This window comes from Amaranthus tricolor, chromosome 15 (assembly GCF_026212465.1).
Source record: "Amaranthus tricolor cultivar Red isolate AtriRed21 chromosome 15, ASM2621246v1, whole genome shotgun sequence".
Lineage (NCBI taxonomy): Eukaryota > Viridiplantae > Streptophyta > Magnoliopsida > Caryophyllales > Amaranthaceae > Amaranthus > Amaranthus tricolor.
In genome coordinates this window covers 2,451,331-2,473,285 of record NC_080061.1, presented here as the reverse complement: position 1 = coordinate 2,473,285, position 21,955 = coordinate 2,451,331, and the positions used below count along the sequence as shown (strand labels likewise).

Here is a 21,955-nt window from a genome sequence, read left to right as displayed (position 1 = left end):
AAAATACTAAAAATTACCCAAAAATAACCAACAATTTCCACAACTACATTACTCCTTAATCCTAATTGCTACAGTGGGCTCTTCAATTTAGACCAAACTCTCTAAAAATAAACATGATCTACAGCAAGTTAATTATACCATAATTATTCCTTTAAAATTGTTATTATTAGATCGGTGTAGAAATTTTCTTTGACTGAAATTATTTTTGATGAGGTTCTTACTTTCGTTAGTAAAAAACTAAAAATCCACAAAAATCCATGTAAATAAATCTAAAAAACTCTAAAGGAGTGAAAATTTTTGAGATTTTCTTACAAGGGCCTCACCATTTAAAATAAATTTTAAAATAAAAAGTAAGAAAGTCGAAAGAAGGGGTAGAGTAAAAAAATAGGAAAAAGAAAATAATGAGGAATATTTTTTATTTTTTCATTAATAGGATAAAATAGATTAGTACACAAAATTTAATGTAATAAAAAAAAAAGTGTACAGAAATTGATGAGTGCTATTAGTGACCTGTTGAAAGGCAATGGAAAACTTATTTGGGGATCATTTTTGTGAGCTTCTCCTGTTGGTGCTGCAGCATTGTTCTTTCTCTCTTCTCCAAATCTCTTTTTATAAAAGTTCAATTACAGGATGAATGAACACCAGCGTTCCCTCCTCCTTGAATCTTCATCCCATTTTTTACCACCCAAAGGTTTAATCTTTCGTTATTCTTCCCTTTAATTTTGCAATTGAATTTGTAGATCAATCAAGTTTGTGACTTTATAATTGGACATACAGGGGTAAAATTATCCTATGGAACAGCAGGATTTAGAGCAGATGCAACCCTACTGAGATCAACGGTGTACAGGGCAGGAATCTTGGCTGCCTTAAGATCCCTTAAAACCCAATCAGTAATTGGGTTGATGATTACAGCTTCCCACAACAAAGTTTCTGATAATGGTGTCAAAATTGCTGATCCAAATGGTGGAATGTTGTCTCAACATTGGGAACCCTTTGCTGATTCGCTTGCCAATGCTTCTGATCCAATTCAACTTGTTCAGGTTTCTCTTTTTTTCCTAAAAATTTCTTCTATTCTTGTATTTTCTTCCTTTCATTTTGAAGGTTACGATTTGGAATATTCCGTACAAGAAAAGAGGAATTTAAACATGGTTTTTCATGCATATATAAAAATCAAAATATATCCACGTGAAATCTTATTACATTCATCTCGATGTATATATTGATAATATGCAATATTTTAATAATTTTTTGTATTAGGTATTTATAGATATTGAGACATGATTTTTACTTAAAAGTCAATGTGACCAACAAAATGATACGTAGGGGTAGTTTTTGGTTTCGTGAGCAGTACAAGATTTATGTATTGTTCAACGTTCATGCTAACCAATATGAACACATGATTGCTCCTTAACGGAGTTTCATGATGTTGGTAGCATATTTTTCTTGAATGGTTTATAGTGGACTATATTAAGATGACACATTATATCATGCTGACTTCTTATTCATGTGAAATTGTCGATGGTGTTTGCTATCAAGGATTAATCAGAAAAAAGAGTTAATCAAAAACAATCCTTTGTTATCAGTAATAATGGTAAGGTTGCATATAATAAACCCCATTTAGGTTTGGATCCACTTAATAGCATTGGGTAATAGAATGTTGAATGTGATGCAATACGTATACAATTTTGGTGGGTATTTTTTCAAATTAACTAATCTTGAATTGGTGCAAATTGATGTCTAATAAATGGGGTGGAACCACACCTCTGGGAAACTTATGATCATGTTACTCCAGATTTTTCTAAAGTTTGAGATGTTACTGAAAATGTGTAACTTGATTAATTTCAGCTCTCTCTTGAACTGGCTTTTATCATTACTAGTTTAGTTTCTTGTGGAAAATATATAGATGGTATTGTGGTCAAAGTGCTTTTTATGTTGGATGTAACTTGAGTTATGTAACATTTTGAATCAATTTGATAAGCTTGTAACTTGTATGAGTAGATACTTATTGTTGATACGTGGGGATGTGCAATTTATTGCAACTTGTAAATGGATTGTACACATCCCCGAAACTTTCTTGATTCTTATCATATCCACTCTATGATTTTCCCAATTACACCTTTAGAATTTATAAACCCTTCCATTTACCTTAAGTTTCCGTCTCAACTCTTTGACATGGGTATCGAGACTCCATAGTTGGGTATGCCTTTGTGCTCACCCTCATGATTTTGGATTATGATATATTAGATCTTTTTAAGTTGGAGCCAATATTTCTATTCTGTTGGCGGCTTTCAATGCTTGTTTTTGTTGAAACCAAGATTCCGTTTGAGTAAGAACTATCAATTACATATTGTTCAAGTATGTGTTTTTGGAGGACCACTTGTTCTGGTTGTGGGTTGTTGCTTAACATGGATTTACTTTTGGGACAGCTTATTGATGATTTTGTGAGGAAGGAGCTTATCTCAATGGATAATGGCTATCCAGCAGAGATCTTGCTGGGAAGAGACACCCGACCCAGTGGAGAATCACTCCTTGATGCTGCGAAACAAGTAATACTTTTTGTTTCATAGACAAACTAATTTTCCAAGTATGGGGGATCTTTGTTGTTTAAATCTTTGTCAAAAATCTAAATGGTTTGTGTCATCATTTTAAGGGTATCAGTTCAATAATTGGCGCAGTTCTCCATGATATGGGAATTTTGACTACCCCGCAACTACATTGGATGGTTCGTGCTAGGAACATGGGTATGAAATCAACTGAGAATGATTACTTTCAGCAAGTGTCAAATTCTTACAGGTTGGTACATGACTGCACTCTGTATACCCCAAGGTTTATCATTTTTCGTCTACTACATTATGCAATGAAAAATTGTATTGAATCACCTATATAACACCATTGCTTATCTGGTTTAGGTGCTTAGTGAAATTGATCCCAGATGCGAGTAAAGCCCGCAAATTGAATGATAATTTGGTTGTTGATGGTGCTAATGGAGTAGGAGGTGACAAACTTGAAGTTTTGAAAGACTTATGTGGTGATCTTTCAATAGAAGTGAGAAATACTAGCAACGGAGAGGGTGTTCTGAATGAAGGAGTTGGCGCTGATTTTGTGCAGAAAGAGAAGTTCTTGCCTTCTGGGTTTGGCCAGGGTGATGTTGGGCTGAGGTTAGTGGTCTTCTTGTTCATTTTTGTTCTAGTTCTTTGTATTCAGCGTAACATAATTCGCCAATTTTCCGCTTTTTGAATTTGCGATTTGCTCAAAATCACCCTAAAATAGCCCAAAACGACCATAATTCGCTTTTTCTAACTTGTGATTCGCAAGGAGATTAGTGAATCATGTGACAGTGGCTGATTGGCTGTATTATTTTCACTTGATCAAGTAAACATTATTTTCATATTTGATATTGTTATCTGAAACCGACATAAAACCTCACTTTAACCAAATAACAATTCGAAATGCTCTTTCTTTGTGAAGTGCTAAATTCTAGTTACATCTTGTAAATTCTAACTGCTGAAATGGTTCTAGCATTCCAGGTGCGCAAGTCTAGATGGAGATGCCGATAGGCTTGTGTATTTTCTTGTGAAACCAGACGTCAAGATGATCGATCTCGTGGATGGAGACAAGATACTGTCTCTGTTCGCTCTTTTTATCAAAGAACAGTTAAATATACTTAAAGACAATAATGACGAAAAAACATCTGATCCTTATCATCCACGTCTTGGCGTAGTGCAAACTGCGTATGCTAATGGGGCTTCAACGGCTTACCTAAAGAATCTTGGATTAGATGTTGTCTTCACTGCTACCGGAGTGAAATATTTACACGAAAAGGCTTCTGAATATGATATCGGTATATACTTTGAGGCCAATGGTCATGGCACCATATTGTTTTCCGACAGTGTTCTGTCTTGGTTGGAGGCTAAAAATAGCGTGCTTTCCTCTTGTTCTGGTCAGTCGAAATATAATTCTATTGTCCGTTCTTTAGTTCTCGAGTAAACAGATTTTCTAATAAGTATCCTTTTGCAGGCTCGAAAGTTCAAAATGCTGTGTCAAGATTATTAGCTGTGAGTAAGTTGATCAATCAGGCGGTTGGCGATGCATTGAGTGGATTGCTCTTGGTGGAAGCCATTTTACTGCATACGGGCTGGTCAATTCAGAATTGGAGTGAACTCTACAAAGATCTTCCTAGCAGACAACTCAAGGTTTGTCACTTGTATTTTTCATGAACTAATATTGTTTCTCTAACATATAGGGGAAATTCCGAACATGTTCAACATGTTCGACCACACAGGGCCCTGAAATATTGGGGGCCTTAATATTAAATTGCGTAGTGTTTGTTAAGTGTTTAAGATACAAAGTTAGAAAAATATCATGATTTTTAAAATTGTATAGGGCCGTTAAAGAATTTGTCGATTTAGTTCTCGACATAACTACTTCTGTTTTGGTAGTTCGGTTGATAACAATGTTCACAATAATGCCTCACATGAAAATACAACATTCCGTTACCCCAGCACCAGTCAGTGGCTCCCAACTACACTGAGTTTGGGAGTTTTTATGTTTGTAAACTCACCCAATAACAAAGAGGTTTTCACATGAAACATCCATTCCATTACCACATTTAAACTATCATGTCATATTATGTGGTTTAAATGGATTCTCAAGTCATTAGACCTGAGAGGAAAATTGTTTGAAATAAATTACATGATGGCTTGTTTGTTAGCTTGAAGTTATCTGTAATTGAAGTTGAAAAAAACTGAAATGATAAAAATTTATCAAAAACATCTTATGAACTGTACCAAACCTGATTTAGCTTTAATTATGGTATATTCAATATGTGAATTTCTTTCTCCTCTCTTTTCCGATATGTTTGAAGGTTAATATGCACACCATCTCTGGCCGTATGGACATACTTTCCATTTTAAGTTTATTGTGATCATTGTATTTCAGTTTGTCCTGTATATTTGGTAATTCTTGCACTTTGTACCCCAACTCCTACAATTGACAAGGGGCCACACATTATATTGTCGACTAAGACTCTAAGAGACATAATTACCCGCCATTCTGCTAGTATTAAAGTGCAAAAAGAAGGTTGTATCATAAAAGTTTTCAAATTTACCAAACTGATATTACCCGTATCGTAAAGGTGTAAAAAATACCACGTTTTAGGTGGTTTCAAGTGGTATTTCATGGTTTAGGCCAAAATTTAGTGATACAATAACTGCATCACCCCGTTACCGTATCACTGTGTCTGTTACCGTATTTTTGCACCATGGCTAGTACAGATCATTTTTCATTGATCTTGTCTAATTCTAGTACAATAAGCTAGCCTAGGGTAATTCATTTTATCTTCATCGCCTTGTTTGTTGGGGTTTCAGGTCAAGGTTTGTGACAGAACTGCTGTTATAACTGCAAATGCCGAGACGGTAGTTGTGCAGCCTGCTGGCATCCAAGAAGCTATTAACACTGAAACTGGTAAATTTACATTCTCTACCTATTTTGGATTTTAAAATTCCGACATCAATCGACTTATCCTTTTTTTCTTTTTTCTTGAAAGCAGCAAAGTATCCTCATGGCCGATGTTTTATTCGGCCATCAGGTACTGAGGATGTGATTCGGGTTTATGCTGAAGCTGCCACTCAAGAAGAGGCAAATAGTCTAGCTAATGCGGTAGCAAAGATTGCAGACCAGTTTCTTGGATCTGGAAGCTCTTAATCCTTAATAAACAGTTGGGACAACTAGATTTGCTTTCGGCTGTTCGTAAGTGTTTTGGTAATCTGATTGTACGGTCACTTGTATGACAGGATCACATCCCCCTCCTCAATAACAGAACAGTGTTGTGCTTGAATGCAGAAAGTAGGACAAAACTTTCTCAAAACTATTAATTATGAATGTTTTTAAAGTTGACTTCTTGTTTGTAATGAATTCAGGTCACTGTACATATACTTCTTTTTAAGGGGAAATTGTAATTGACAATTTTTGGATGATCAATAACTTACATTCTTTTGGGTAGAATTCATGTCATAGTAGTTGGATGAAAAGGGGATGCTCTAACCGATTGAACTACAATCTCAACTTGCAAGTGATGTATTGATTTGCACATGAATATACAATTATGTGAGAACTACACCAATTACTAATATATCCACTTAAGTCAGAACACCAATTAGTAATAAATTTTCTTTGTTGCAAACTCGTTCACAGAATTTCTTCATGTCTTTCACCTTTTATTTTCAAGTTGGTTGTCAATAATCACGCCCCATGGTTTAGTCAGGTACTCCTCATCAGTCGTCTCATTTTGTCCCATCGATGGTTACCTTCTTTATTTGTGTTTTCCGTTAAGGGTGAACTCCATGGACAGACACCTTTTCAAAACATTCAGGTCGTAAATAAAATTTGGAGCCCTTCTGCCTTGTGATGTTATAACATAAATTAATTAAATTTGCATTTGATACAAGTTATTCTTTGGACAAGCTTTATATAACGAATCATAAATACATAGACTTCCCCATAATTCCATTATTTCCTTACTTGAATGACATTAAGTGGCTCCCACCTAAAACCGGACTTCGAATGATTGGATATACGCAATTTTACATTAATTGATGATGCAACAGACAAAGAGGTTAAACTAATTGATCCTTGGTAGCAAACGTCATATAGAACTTCACATAAATAAAAAGTACACATGATTTAATGAGTCAGTTTCACATAAATAGAGCACAAACATCCAAATTCAGTCCATAGGCAAAGATAGCAGTTCTCAACAAATTTTCTTGCTACAGAAACCATAACTTCTGGGGCTGCTGAATCAGATGATGAAAAACCACTGACCTCAAAATGAAAGATCAGATACCATCTTTTGACAAATTAAACTCTAGTGGAGCACGTCAAGAAACGCTACAGAAAGTCTACAGCATTGCGTATACAAGGATGATGATAATAAAACTTCAATTATATATGCTCTTGATCATACACAAACTCAAAGTACGAGTTCATCGAATACAGTAAATAAAGGGGAAAATCACTCATCATTCATTCTTAGGATTGACAATGGATGTGTAAAACAACAACAATATCAAAACTTAACCCGAACACACACAATCAGCTACATGGTGCTAAAATGGATCAATATGTATGGGTCTTGGGACTGAAACGAAGCACAAAAAGGTGCAACTAAATGCCCTAGCTAGTGCACAAACAAGTGCAACAGATCCCTGTGTGGCTGTATCCAAAATATGGAGGCCCAGTATGACCTCATACTCATTTGGGAGACCGGAGTAACATCACAAATTCTTGTGAGGGACCATCTCTAATTGGGCTAGCCCACAAAAGAAAAATGTAGAGTAAGAGTAAGCATTCAACTTTAATGAGCTGGCTTGAGAGGCAGTCTCTCAGGATACTGGTTGGAGTAACATAGCTTTTGACAAACACCATCCTGCCTTCGCCAACGAATTTTCTCCTCTCTCTCTAACTCATTCCCCTAACTAAAGGGTTATACACTTCAGCTAGTCTCTTGAGAGACCATCTTTTTGAGAGATATATCTCAAGTCTAAACCATTAAAGATTAATGCCTACTTACCTTATTTTTAATGCCTACATACATCATCCTTAATGCTTAATTGCCATATCCTTAATTCCTACTTTTTAATATCTTAAATTTCTACTTACATTATTCATAATGCCTACTTATAATATTTAAAAATAATGCCTATTTATAATATTTTAAAAATATATAAAGGGTCGGCTCAACTAGAGATGATCTCTAAAAGAAACCATCTCACAAGAATTTGTGTATACACTTACATTTAGGGTGAATCTAGGCCCGAGCTGCATAAGCCAATCCCATCTCGTTTGATTAATAATTATTTAATTGTGTGATATATAAGACATAAGAATGACAGCCAAGTTGGTTGAACGCACGTATAGAGATATGTTTGCCCACCATATACTTAGTATTCTGGATTTGACAATGCTTATGTTCATACTACATAACTCTAGAATACTAAAATACTCTTTATCAAATCGCTAAGTTCGCATAATCAACACATTCTAGGAGTTCATTACCCAAAATTTGCTATCAAGGATGACTAATGAACTATACAAAGGTTCAATCTTGATGAAATTTTAGCCAATGAAATGCAGTAATCAACAAATCCCATGATTAATTTTCCTAGCCATCCAAATTTGTCAAAACCAATATTCACAGCAGACCAAAACAACTAAATGAAAAGCAACAACAATGAAAATGCAATTAAACATGTAACATCATCACAATCCCAAATCTTGTATTCCAAATTTGTCTCATATTTCCGTCATCAAACAATTATAATATCCAACACAAGATCAACTACAGTCTACAATATCCATTTCAATTAAAATAAGGGGTAGAGCCCAATTATTAGAAAATAACCCGGAATTGAGGAGCAGTAGAATCATTAGTGGAGATAATTTCCCAACGACAAGGCTCCAGTTCATCGGAAACGGGGCAATACCCAGCAAGTGTGACCTTATCTGCTGAAGCTCCCACCGACCCGAACTCGAAAACTGTAACATCCGTCGGAGGAGGACGTTTAACCTCCATAGCTCCATTCATACCTTCCGGTGATTCTCCGGGTTTGGATTTTTCTTCCGGTTTTGGCTCAGGCGTCTTGTTCTTCCACCATAATAAACCCATTTTCTTGTTCTTGTTTGGTTGATGACTTAAAGTGGAGAGGAGAAAAAAAAGGTTTATCTTTATCACTAAGAAAGAAAAAAGGGGGAAGAGAAGGCAGAAGAGTTTATGATACCTGCCTCTATGTTTAATATATCATATTTACTCGATTTTAGAGTCAAACTCGATTTAATTCGACTTTAAAATGAATTTAATATAAAGTAAAAATTAATGTGAATATGATCCGATTTTAAACCGACCCAAAACACTCAATTCAAATTTGATCCGAGGACCTAAATAAACACCTTGTAACTGTGATGAAAAGAAAGTGGTTGAGACTTGAGACCATTGCCAAAAAAATATGCAAAATTACAAGAAGAAATTAAAATGGAAAATAATGCATTGAGGCAATATTTAGTATTTACTTCTAGGTTTCAACCTTCCTCTATCTTATCAAATTTGTTGTTTTGTTGATATTCGATCGATGCTCTCTCTATCTTATCAAATTTGATGTTTTATTGATATTTGATTGATGCTCCCTCTATCTTATCAAATTTGCTATAAGTACATTTGGTGTGTAAACTAGGATTAGTGAGAAAAACAATAGCAAGGTGGATCATATGCCATGTGGAAGTAGCAGAAATGAATAGATGATAATTTTTTAAAAAAAGTTTTCATCACGTCAAAAATTGAAATGATGTAAATTAATTTAAACTTAAACAGAAAAACGAAAAATATAGCAAATTTGGTGGAATAGAGAGAATAGTAAATATATTTTATTTTCTTTTTGATGCTAATTTTAAAATACTTTATTTAAAAAAATAGTCTTTTTCTTTGGTGTTAATTCAAAAAAACTTAGTAATATTAGACCTACGATTAAAATTATGTAAAAACTTGTTTATGATTATCATGTAAAGCTTATATAAGTTCTTATGCTCCTTTCATTCTCTATATAAAAAAGCAAAATTACTCTATCAATTTGTAGTGATAAAAGGAAAAGTAAAAGAAAAAATAAATATAGAAACTTGTAGATGTCGTGAAAGGAGAGATGAGTTTACGGGAAAATTGGGAGACAAAATCTAATATTACAACAAAAAACTATAACGGAAATTTTATGATATATCACTGAGTTTCTCCAAAATTCACAATATACCACACAAAAATTTTTTTAATTCACCATATACCATTGAGTTTTCGTACGTTAGCACAGAATACCATTAATGACAACTGCCGTTAGTGTGCCGTTTGTGATAAATTACCAGAATGCCCTTACGCATTCAACTGGCGTCATTGTTAGGGTTGACTTTCCCAAACACAACGTATGTCTTCAAAAAATTGACGCCCCATCTTTCTTCTTTTCCATTCAAGAAACTCTATGTTCGTCTTCATTGATCTAGAACCCTTAAAATCCATCAAAAATTTGCAAAGTGTCGATTTGTGTGAAGTGAATTGCACGTTTGTGAGGCAGCGTGGTGGTCGTGACTGAATTTCGCACAAAGTTACGCTAATTTGGTGGATTAAGCGTACGCAAGGTATTACTATCCTTATCCATTTGCATTTCAAGTTCTGATTTTGTTTTTTTTTTTTTTGCAAAATTGAGTTAGGGTTAGGGTTTGGTGGAAAATGATCAGTTGTGTCAGTTTGTTTGCTATGAAATTCGAATGTGAATTATATGAAAGTTAAGTGTGATGTGTTGCATGCGAATCTGAATTATGCTAAAGTGATATGTTTTTTTTTTGTATGCGATTTATAGTTTGGATTGTGATGTAATGTGTTGTTGGTAAATGTTGTTGTTAGAATGAGTACAATGTGGTTGTTAGTTCATGCTCCAGAGGGTACTTTTGATGTGAGGGTGGATGACACTGATAAGACCTATTTGATGGAGTTGATAGCGTATATGTTTGAGGATTCAGTGAAATAGAACGTATATCTCCCTAAATACTTCACCCTGTTTGTGAGTAAACCTAGAACAAATCGTAAGTTAAGAGTTAGTTGATGATGGGGCAATGTTAAAAATGTGGGAGTGGAATGAAGGGAAGAGTAAAATTGAAGTGTTTATCGAAGAGACAGAATGTAACACCCCTGAATTTCCAACCCCTTAAACGAAACCAGAATCGTGAAGGAAGGGAGGAAATTCGGGTGTTACATAAAAAGAAAAAGAGAAAATACTTAACATAAATGCTAAGGATTAATTAAAAAGGGTGAGTGAGTTGAAATTTCGGCAGCATCTCTGCTGAAAACTGAGGATGTGACTAGAATATGTATAGTTATAATTGATTAACATGATTAAACTAATCTAAGGCATATAACGCCTTTCAAAAGAATACGTCACGACGGAATAAATCATCGTCGGCTTCACAAAACATCAACTCTAACGAGGATCGTGGTTCCAGTGTCAACGCATCGATCTGACGAATACTAAAGGAGTATTCTCCCTACTGTACATCCAAAACTACGCAGCGGATCTATGGATCATACGAGGAGTCACATGGCTCCATACAAAAGAAGTTTTACAACCCCAAAAGAAAACTGTACAAGTATCATAGAAGCTACAAGCATTAAGACAATTTTATATACAATTGTTACGTTCGTACTCCGCTCTTTCCCCAATGCAAAGCAAAAGAAGCTCCTATACCTGTCATGCCAAGTTATGATCCTCCTGCTGCTCAACATAATGACCATAGTCATATGCGTCATAGCAGGAACATCATAGATAGTCATGAGCAAACAACAACAACATGTACACGTCAGTAATAATGAACTTATAATAATTGAAATCATTAAACAAAAAAATAGACAACGATATAGTATGGCAATAGCAAGTCTACTCATCTGTTTGAACACCTCTATCTATTCATAATTTCTCTTTCAAACTACTAATCTCTCGGGATATATTCAAGGGTAGTGAATCCTTTCTCTATTCATGGCATAGTGACACGGCCAAGGGCGTTATCGGCCATCCGGCGCCCATTGGCAAAGTATGAGCTCATGCCCCCTCCAGCTGACCCTCTCGGGTCCTACCTTCGGGAAAAACTAACACACAGGGGTACTAAACCAGTGAAGAGGCCACCATATTGGGGTTTGCAAGGCCCGCATGGTATCGCCTCGGTCAAGGGGCGGTATCGGCCATCCGGCGCCCAATGACCCAAGCATGCTCATACCCCCCTTACGGTGGTCCCGTCGAACCTCACCTAGGGGACTATTAAATCAACCGGACATAATCCAGTCGAGTCACGCCAATTAATCATACATCAAGGCTCAATAAGTAGGAAATCACTTCGACACCACACACAACTACGATGTGTTCTCTACTATTTAGAAATTTGTTCTCATAGTCTCCTAATGTTTTCATTCTACTTGCCTATATTACTAGTATGACTATACGCTAGCATAATTCACTTTCTAGCGCTCTATAATTCTAATACGATGTATACAATCATGAAATATTGATAATACTTTGTAACGATAAACATGATAATAAATTACTGCGTGTACGTACCTGTAAGCGTCACTGCACGACCACAAGTTACAAAAATCACCCAACTAAGGGTCTACTTTCCTCTTATAAACTGGGAACCTATACAAGTTAGGAATAGAACTTATAAGTTCTCTTAACTACTTGGGTATACCAGCAAGAAACCAAGTAACCACTATCATCCATTCACGACAAGTTTTCAATTACTTCTAGCACGTACGCATCTCATTCAACATCAAGCATAATCGTCAATTCAACAATAACACAAGTTTTTCCATCGGCAAAGAATAAAAGGATCATGTCGACTGTTTCATTATGCCAACTAACTTTGAGTTATAACGGTTCACATCATCTTAATATAAGGCGACGATTCACACTTAATGTTGATGTAGTGCTAATATGACGACAACGACGAGTCTTAAAGTTATCACATCACAGCATCATTCATTATATTCTCTAAGGTTAGAAAGAACTAAAATCAAGCATCATAACAAGTAGCTTTAATAATTCTCAACAGTTGACACTATGTTCATAGCCTTACTAATATCATTTAATTATACTTCGATAATCTAACGAGGGCACTTGTAATCAACATTAATAATTTCTTTTACTTCAACAAGGCCAATTAAGACCACCCTACCTAACAAAACTCCCACACTCAACACAATTAAGGTTACTCATTACTAAGACACCATCAAAATAGCACACTACCATTATTTTCATTCATACTTCAAACTCTAAGTCAAAAATATTTTCAATTCATCAAACATACTCTTACCCACAAAAAGATTCTATGAAAATAATACAAAGCTCAACACTATTTATTCATATTTCTAAAACCTAATTCATGAATGCATTCAAATCACCAATCCAATTATCACTCACAGCAAGATTTAATAACCAGCATACAAAGTTTAACACTTTTCATCCATATTTCAAAAACCCGATTCATATACATTCAAGTCATCAATCAACTTCTTACCCACAACAAGATTCAATGAAAAATCATACAAATTTAACACCAAGTTCATAAACTTAGTAAAATTCTAATTAGTTACTAGGAAAATTACTTAGAGTGAACTTGAGAGGCTTACAATGGGGTAACAAGAAAAGGAGTAAAGACTAGACGGTTGAGAGGGACACCACGCGCCTGGCCGTGGCTGCTGGTAGCGGCCGCCTTTACTGCAGAATGGGAGGAAAACGCAGCCTTGCTGCTGCTTGCGAGGAGAAGCGAACGCGGAGGCTGCTGCTTGTGGGGAGAGGCGAAGGCAGCGCAGAGGAGAAGGGAGAAGGAAGCGCACGGGAAGAGAGGAAGAAGGAGAAGGAGGAGAAGGAGAAGGAGAAAACGGCTTGTCTTCAATGTTTAGGGTTTCGTGGGTCTTTAACCGTTTTCTTCTCCTTTTTTTTTTTTTTTTAATTATTATTATTATCATGCTTATTTTATTTATTTTTATCTCGGTTCATTTTGTTGCGAGATCCAACTAAGAGACTCACTTTCGCGGCCTCACACATTTTAATAAAATAATCATTTCGATTCGAGCCTCTTTGTTTAAGAAATCGTAACTATATTTTTGATATATATATATAAATTAACATTTAAATTCATGTATGCAAGAAATTTATTAAAACTAATTTCAGAAATAATTAAATATAATCGTAAAATCTTTAAAAACTATTAAAATATTAAATTATGTCATTAAAATCTCGGGGTGTTACACAGAAACACCATCTCTTGTGTTTCAGTCTGCAGAAGCTTGTTGGGCAAAAACTTTGAGGAACAGGGTTGAAAATATTAGGCTAATGGAGGAAGAGAATAGAAGGATGACAGAGGAAACAGAAGCTGAGGAGCAGCTTTTGGCTCAGCAGGCATATACTGTGGCTGTAGAGGTCCCTATTTTGAATGTTGATGATGATAGGTTTGAATATGTAAAAAAGTGTTTGCTACCCCAGCAGCTGATGAGATTTTTTCAGGAGATTCACAACCTCAACCCTTACGACCTCCATGCTCACAAACAAAAACATCTCAACCAAATAACCCTCCAAGAAGAAAAAAGCTTACTCCAAAAAAGAAGAAAATACCCCCTACACAGTCAACCCAACAGCAGCCTAGGCAACTAATCCAGCCCAAAGAACAAACCAGGCTTAAACTCAAAGAGTGGACGGTGCCTAGAAGCACTGTTGTTAAGTTTGGCCTTGATGTTGGCAAGAAAACAGCAGCAAAGAGGCAAATCAACACTACGAGCAAAAAAAATTGGTGGTTGAAGTAATTGATGTTGAGTCTGATGGTTGGCCTTCTGATGATAGTGAAGATGGTGATTATGAAGCTTCTGATGTTGAGGCTGATTCTGATATAGAGTTGGACATTGAGGATGAGTACATTGTGAGAGAAGAAGATATTCGTGATAATATACATGAGAAGACCTTTGAGGATTACTTAGATGGGTCTCATGTGTTAGACAAAATGTACAAAAATAGTAAAATTTGGTCTCACTTAGCATTTGGATCCATTGTTCTTGAGGAGTGGTTGATTTTTGAAACTAAAACACAGTTTCTAGATGTATTCAGAGATTACTGCATTCAAGAGGGCTTCTCTATTTCAGTTGACCATGCTGACAGTAAGAGGTACATAGCAAGGTGTTTGATGAGGGATTGCACTTGGAGGATTCATGCTTCAGTTCTAAGAGATAAAGTCAGTTGGGCCATAAAGAAGTTAATTTGAGATTATGAAGCTGTTTACTAACTTAGTCTTGTTTTTTTTAGGGGGTTGAATCAACATTATTTGAGGTGTTCCCAAGAGCTACCAGAAGAATATGCTGCCAGCATTTGTACTCAAATTGCAAGGCTAGGATGGAGAGGAACAACATTTCATAAGCTGTTTTGGATTGCTGCAAATGCCTACAATGAGTATATTTTTGGAAAAGCTATGTCCAAGATAAAAGAGTTTGATGCAGCAACATATGATTATCTCACAAATGTAGAAGAGCAGTGGAGTGTGCACATGTTTAACATGACAGTTTGTTGTGATCATAACACAACAAACTTCGTAGAGTCATTCAATGTAATAACAAAGGCCAACAGGGACATGCCTGTGTTGACATTGCTGGAAGGTAAACTTGTGTCCCTATTTTGCTCATTTAAATGCAAAAAAATTGTTGTTGCTTATTGTGGTTTTTTTTTTTGAATAATTAAGCTGTCAGGAATTGGTGCATAAAAAGGATGGGTTCCAGGTTCGATAAAGCAGTGGACATGGAACCTAATGAGCTGACAGAGCATGCAAAAGGGGTGTTGGCGACTAGGACTGATGAGCCTAGGTTCTGCCATGCCACTACAGCTGGTGGTGGAGGGTTTGAGATGAGGGATGGATATGTCAAGTTCCCTGTCATCCTTTGAAATATGACTTGTGGGTATGGAAAATGGCAAGGATCAGGGATCCCTTGCAAGCATAGTTTCAGGGTCATTTACAACCAAGGATTTGATCCTAGGGACTTTGTCTCACCTTTCTACAAGGGGGCTGCATACAAACTCACTTATGGAGACCACATCCACCCCATGACTGATCCAATTCACTGGCCTTCACTTAATGTGCCAGAAATTGCACCATCCAAGGAAAAAGAAATGCTGGCAGACCACCTAAGCAAAGGAGAACAGCTGCTCATGAAGCAAAAAAAGAAAAGAGGCACAAGAATAACAAATGCAACCTATGCAAAGAACTAGGCCACAATGCAGTGACATGCAAGGCAAAAAAGGTATCAGCAAAGAAGCAGAACATGCAGCTTCCTCTTCACAGCAAGGCAACACAAGGGGGAAGAAGAGAAAGGCTGCTACTTAGCATTGTTTAGTGTCATTTTTTGGTGAACGGTGTTTAGTATCAAGTTGCTTTTGAACAAAATGTTAACTACTTGGTTTGTATGACACTTCTTTTGTTTATCACAATTCCAATGTATGCACAAACTATCCCTTACACTCTTCCAACGGCTATATTTTTTTAAAATAGTATTTGACGCAAAAAAAAAAGTAATGGTATATGGTGAATTATTAATTTCCCACAAACAGCACACAAACGGCAGTTGTCATTAATGGTATTCTGTGCTAACATACGAAAACTTAATGGTATATGGTGAATTAAAAAATTTTATGTGGTATGTGGTGAATTTTGAAGAAATTCAGTGATAATCATAAAATATCCGAAAATATAAATATGTCAAAATCAAAAAGACGACTCAGAACAGAGAGTAGCAGAATGAAAGCCCGGGCTATAATTAAAACATGTCAATACTTATGCCGAACCTTGTCATTCTGTTTTGCAGTATGAATCCAAAATGCTTGATGCAATTTCCCTGTCCTACACTTCTAGCAAAGAAAGACTTAAAACTAAGAAACTCTGGGCCATTTTCACTCCAAACAACCTTAATTTTTTGCCACAATTTTCCATGAATATTCACCCTTGTGAATTGTAACATTTCGATCAAGGTAATGTAACAAAGTAACAAACAGTAAAGCTCGGTATTAATTTACAAATAAAATAAAAAAATTACGTACACAATAAACACAAACATTCCATCAAAGCGATCAACCATATACAGGTCCGAAACGACAGCCTCCGACCCTCCTCCATCTCCACTCTCCTCGACCTTCAGGTTATGTTTATGGTGATACACACTTTACGTGTGAAGTTGTTATATATAAATATGCACGAGAAGATACACTTCTATATTGTATCCAAGAAGCTTTACAGAGTGCAGAGATCAAAGTAGGCTGGTCTGAAACAAGACCATCGGAAGACATCAAAGGATGGTATAAGCATCATCGTCATCCATTCTGATGAAGCACAGAATGGCTAGAATGAATACAAAAAAGGAAGAAAGTTCCATGACCAAGGCTCCCCAACCAATGATACCCGCATGTTTTAGGATAGTTGGTATTGCAATGCTGCCTACAACAGACGCTCCTGTCAAGAATTTGGCCGCGTCTAACCAACTGTCGATAAGTGGGGAGAAATGGACAATCAGTATAAGTAACAGAAACAGTTGAAAAACATCAAAAAGTAGCAAAAATAAAAAAGCTCTAAACTACCTGTTTCCAGAAGATTCTGTAAAAAGTGAAGAGGTATCAGATCCAGCAAAGAACATCATAGGTATAGGGAGAAGAACATACATAATAACTGCAACACAATAAACCTTGCAATGTCAGAGTCTAGTGACATACAGAAAATTGTAAACAAAAGTTGATGTGTCGAATATCTATTGCCGCATTGCTGGCAAGAAACAAGGCAGATCGCGAGGACTGGACACCAAGAGCTATAGGAACTAAGTTTATCGGGAGGCCAAATACAACCTAGAGTTAGGAAGACAGGACCTTCCAATTTTGGAAAATTGAACTATCTTATATAGTAGTATACTTTGACGAGCTCATAGCTGTATTTTGAGGAGTGCAATAGTTAATGCTCAAAACCTTGTAATTCAGAACATACGGTTACGGAGCCATACAAATTACACACAATCAAATAAATAGTACTTCTAAAAAGTAAAACATTGTTTTGATTTAAATAACAAGATATAGCCGATGAAACATATCAAGGAGTCAAGGACTTGCCATACCTGTAAGCATTGGCCACCAGTTATTGTAAAGAGCACACGCCTGCAAGAATCATAAAGTCATCATAAGACCTATGACCTTGGCACAGTGTCTTCGACATGAACCTTAAAAATCAAATCAAATAGGAAAAAAAAAAGTGTTTATTGCTTGATAGTTAATACCGACCAAAATTTGCAATACTACCCCTCCGGACACCAGAATTGCCAGGAAAGCAAGCTTTCCACTTTGCACACAAGCCACCATATATCCAGGTAATTCTGCCATTGTGCTATCTAACCCTTACCACATAGGTTGAAAGATCTAAAGCAAAAGGAAAATAATTTAGGAACAGTAGGAAAAACATATTAAACTGAAGAAGCAAATCAAGGAACAGAAAAGCGCTACATTATTGTAATATATTGCAAATGCGGAGACAAGGTTATTTGTTGTAACTGATTTTCCCTCAAGGAAGCCCTTAATTCACCGTCAGTATAACCTACAAGTTCAATAGTCACCGCCATTGAATCCACATGACAACTTCCAAACGGTGTTACCTGATTTCCTACCTAATTCATTGCAAGAATTCATGATTTGCTCAAATTACGAACTTAGCCCAAAACGGCGTAAAAGTCGTTTGTTTTGGTTCATAATTCACCTAAACTGACCCTAACTTAGCACAAAATGGCGTAAAATTCGCAAATTAACAAGATTAGTGAATCAGACAACACTGTTTCCACACATACCTTCATAACAACTACCAAAGTCATGCCCTACACGGCTATAAGCCTACAACTACGGCGAAGCGGCACTATACAGGCACTGCTTTGTTATAGATCAAAACGTGAACCAATTCATATACAGGCACTGGTTTGTTATAGGAATAATGTTAAAAGCTTCCTCATCACTACAAGTCCTTGACAAACAAGAATTGTATTCATAAATCCAACACAGGAATTTCCCCACTCTGAATTTCTAATAAGTGATAATGATGGTGGACTTGCTTCTGGTCCTAAATTTACACTTGTTTTCTTGATATGTACAAGAATGTCAAGCTCTTGAATTAACCTTAGCACTAGAATGATCATTTTGAAACCCTTGCACAACATATTAAGGTGCTGCTCAAGATCACTTATAAATGAGTCTATAAATTGGAAGACCCGGTTTTACTCTTAAAACCTTGAATAGGGTATACATACCAGAGTATAGAAACAAGTCCCCGACTAAGGATCAAGATCATTGACTATAAACTTTTAATTGACTCAACTTGAGGAACTTTTACCTTACAACCCTTTAAAACCTTTTGACCTTACTTTATTTTAAAAGGAGTGTAAATTGTGGCAACACCGCAACAGAAAACATACTAAAAGAAACAAGGTACGCTATACCATCTCATGAGCTATGTAAAACCCTCTATCAAAGCTTTTAGATGGTTAATACTTAATAGCTAAGCCACTCCTCACACAGCTAATAAAGTCGATCAGATCATAAAAACTATTATTTCTATTTCCTAAAATCCTTATTTTAAAAGAATCCCTTCACCTGGAAAAAAGATCTACATAAAATGGAAAACAACCACAGTCCCGTATCCAAATACTTCTAACCACAATTCCTTAAACCATTACTGAGCCAGTTTCAAGTTCCAACCACAATATGCAAAGGCTATATCTAAGCCACTTCCAATCACAATGCTCAAATGTTACTAAAGAAATGCCTATAAACTCTTCAAAAACTACTTCCCTTATCTACCTTACAAATTTGATAATGTTTCCTTGTAAATGTGACCGCGTCCGTCAAATCAGCATCTTAAGGTGATCAGTAGATACTACAAAGTACAATGACACCTTAATATAATTTCTACTATTATGCTTAGTGTACCAAATCAAGTTCATCCATAACCAATAAAACTGAAATTCCTCAATACGACGCTAGACTTTTCACTACCATAAACCTCTATTTCTGCTTACATGTAACAAGCCCTAATCCACCACATACTTCAGAAACACCCACAGATTTGATACTTGATACAATCCCCAAATTACTTATCCTTACAAAAGTTAACTGCTTTAATCCAATTTAACAAAATAGAAAGAAAAAAAATACCAATCGAGACAACCCAAAATTTAAAAATGTCAAAATCAAGCAAAACCCAGATAATTCAAATAAAATCATAATCAATTCATGCCAAAATACGATCAGCAACCACTGAAAACACCATTGTTGTCATAAGTTTAATATTTAGACAAAAGCTTTAGCTTTATCAATAAATATTCCCCAATATAAACTACAAATTGACAAATGATTTTAACGGCAACGATTTAGATCAAAAAGAAAAATTAACATACCAGGTGAGAATAAGGAGATGAGAATGAATTATTTCAATTGCTTAAATCATAAATTGTATTGCGAAAATAGACGTAACACCGGTTGAATTTCTTGTCTCTTCGAGAAATTAACCCAAGAGCAAGTGAGCAACGACAGGAGGGATAAATATTCCAGTTAGAGGAAGGTTCTTAGATTGGCAAGTATTGTTGTTTGGTATTGTCAATTGCAACATGTTAGGATCTAATACTCCTTCCTAATTCAAAAATGATGGTGCATCCGTAGGCGTAGGATATAGATTTAGGAACGGTGATTTTGCGATAAATATATGTTTTATGTTTTTTCTTGATAAATGATAAAAGTAAATAAGCAATTAGATAAAAAAGTGATTATATTTATAAAGTTGATCTTAAAATTTTTTACTTTTTTTTATTTTTATTAGTCATAAAAATGTTTTTTTATAATTTATTCAAATCTTAACTCGAATTACTTTATTTTCCCTAAAACTTTTTTATGGGACTTTCTTCTTTTCAAGTCTCAACTTATGTTTATGTCTCAACTTTTATCAATTTTCATTCTTATTAAACAAATAAAAAACTTTCTATAGTCCTATCCCAAAACCTCAATCCTCAACCTCAATTTTTCCTTGCCAAACACACCCATAATAATTATTACATGACCAATATTTTAAGGAGGATGACTAGGTGAGTTATACAGTTGTGTTTTGTAAGGATAATGCACATTGAAATAATATGCAATAAATTTAAAATTTAGAGTTTGAGTTTGAGAGGGTGATTATATAGAGCGAAAAGTCGGAAGTGTAGACTTGTGAATAAAATATTAAAAATATAGAAAAGTATGGATGATGTCCATTTCACACTTGTCTCAGACTCTAAATCATTTTTATTTAAAACAATAGTGTTCAAGTGTTTTTTCGTACTATATATGATAGACAAAGTATTAAGTTTTCAACGAAAAATGTTATAAACAAACCTTCTTATTCATAATGCCTTCAAAATAAATCAACATATCATTTATTTTTAAATGAACTAACCCTCTGTATAAAATTGGTCATAAAATACCATAATAACTTGTAACCGATTATGTAAGTCATTAAAGTTAAAGTTAACTATAGTTACTCCCTCTGCCCTGATTGAGAATCAATCAAGTAAGGTCTTTTGAATCTTTCACACTCCTTTACATTCTACCAATAAACAAAAGGAAACTATAATCAAGTGCCTAATTTTGATGGAGATGAAGAACATTGGGATGCCCAACAGAATTCATATATAGGGAACAAATTTTGAATTGAAGATGGAAGATTTAAACTGGCAAGAGGAAATAAAGCTTTTGAAATTGTTAACAATGGTGACGAATGACTTTTAAATGTGGAGAAATTGAAGAAAATAAGAAAAATTAGTCTTAGTAACTAATGTTTATACCGACAAGATATTATCTACGAAATAAATAAACAAGCTTGGTTTATTTAAAAATAAACGATAGATTGGTTTATTTTTAACTGATCGCCGCAAATAAGTTAATTTATTTATAACAATTTTCCCATTTATACCTATGTATGTATGTAAATCACTAAATTGTCATCGACGGGCAAATGTGCATCAAATAAAATCAAATCTAACTTCTATTCTACCTGAGCAAAATAATAATAAGAAAATAAAATAAAATATATATTAAGATACGTCAAAAGTATAAAACAATTTAAACATTTACTTATATATTCCTTAATTTTGTTCGATTGCTTGTATTGTTTTGGATTAATGATTGATGATGTAAAATTGAAACATTTCCATCATTTTTTGGAAAAATTTAAAATTTAAAATTTAAAATCATATCTTTTGATTAATATGTAAAAATCAATTTCTATATATCTAAAGCAATTTTGATATCCTTTTATTGTCTTTTAAGCTTGTATAATTACACTTGAA

The 21,955-nt window shown here is 35.0% G+C and overlaps 3 protein-coding genes across 4 annotated transcripts; 1 reads left to right on the top strand and 2 right to left on the bottom strand.

The window, feature by feature from the left end:
* The first annotated feature begins 488 nt into the window (after positions 1 to 488).
* Positions 489 to 6,869, top strand: LOC130801454 (phosphoacetylglucosamine mutase). Of its 2 annotated transcripts, none has more exons than XM_057665318.1 (9): positions 489 to 691; positions 778 to 1,040; positions 2,427 to 2,546; positions 2,651 to 2,793; positions 2,910 to 3,158; positions 3,528 to 3,940; positions 4,018 to 4,193; positions 5,367 to 5,463; positions 5,549 to 6,864. In XM_057665318.1, the coding sequence occupies exons 1-9, from the start codon at positions 631 to 633 to the stop codon at positions 5,701 to 5,703; spliced, it is 1,677 nt and encodes a 558-aa protein (XP_057521301.1). In that variant the 5' UTR covers positions 489 to 630; the 3' UTR covers positions 5,704 to 6,864. The 2 variants fall into 2 exon arrangements, with proteins under 2 accessions (XP_057521301.1, XP_057521300.1); XM_057665317.1 differs by having other exon boundaries at positions 493 to 691; positions 5,546 to 6,869.
* A 1,387-nt stretch (positions 6,870 to 8,256) lies between these two features.
* On the bottom strand, positions 8,257 to 8,778 carry LOC130801455 (uncharacterized). Its single transcript, XM_057665319.1, has one exon. It carries the CDS (start codon positions 8,663 to 8,665, stop codon positions 8,390 to 8,392), a length of 276 nt encoding a protein of 91 aa, XP_057521302.1. The 5' UTR covers positions 8,666 to 8,778; the 3' UTR covers positions 8,257 to 8,389.
* Positions 8,779 to 16,505: 7,727 nt separating this feature from the next.
* Positions 16,506 to 20,284, bottom strand: LOC130801648 (vacuolar protein sorting-associated protein 55 homolog). The gene is made up of 5 exons (XM_057665529.1): positions 20,033 to 20,284; positions 17,877 to 18,011; positions 17,714 to 17,753; positions 17,190 to 17,277; positions 16,506 to 17,093 (listed from the first exon to the last, which is right to left on the bottom strand). Exons 2-5 carry the CDS (start codon positions 17,973 to 17,975, stop codon positions 16,901 to 16,903), a joined length of 420 nt encoding a protein of 139 aa, XP_057521512.1. The 5' UTR covers positions 17,976 to 18,011; positions 20,033 to 20,284; the 3' UTR covers positions 16,506 to 16,900.
* Between the last annotated feature and the right edge of the window lie 1,671 nt (positions 20,285 to 21,955).

Bases quoted from the DNA above. Each gene is read 5' to 3' on its own strand.
- LOC130801648 (XM_057665529.1), bottom strand. From the start codon at position 17,975: ATGGCAGAATTACCTGGATATATGGTGGCTTGTGTGCAAAGTGGAAAG. The intron at 17,278-17,713 runs GTATGGCAAGTC...ATTGTGTTGCAG, and splicing joins CTGGTGGCCAATGCTTACAG to TTATTATGTATGTTCTTCTC. The intron at 17,094-17,189 runs GTAGTTTAGAGC...ACTTATCGACAG, and splicing joins ACAGAATCTTCTGGAAACAG to TTGGTTAGACGCGGCCAAAT.
- LOC130801454 (XM_057665317.1), top strand. From the start codon at position 631: ATGAATGAACACCAGCGTTCCCTCCTCCTTGAATCTTCATCCCATTTT. The intron at 2,547-2,650 runs GTAATACTTTTT...CATCATTTTAAG, and splicing joins TCCTTGATGCTGCGAAACAA to GGTATCAGTTCAATAATTGG. The intron at 4,194-5,366 runs GTTTGTCACTTG...TTGGGGTTTCAG, and splicing joins TTCCTAGCAGACAACTCAAG to GTCAAGGTTTGTGACAGAAC.
- LOC130801455 (XM_057665319.1), bottom strand. From the start codon at position 8,665: ATGGGTTTATTATGGTGGAAGAACAAGACGCCTGAGCCAAAACCGGAA.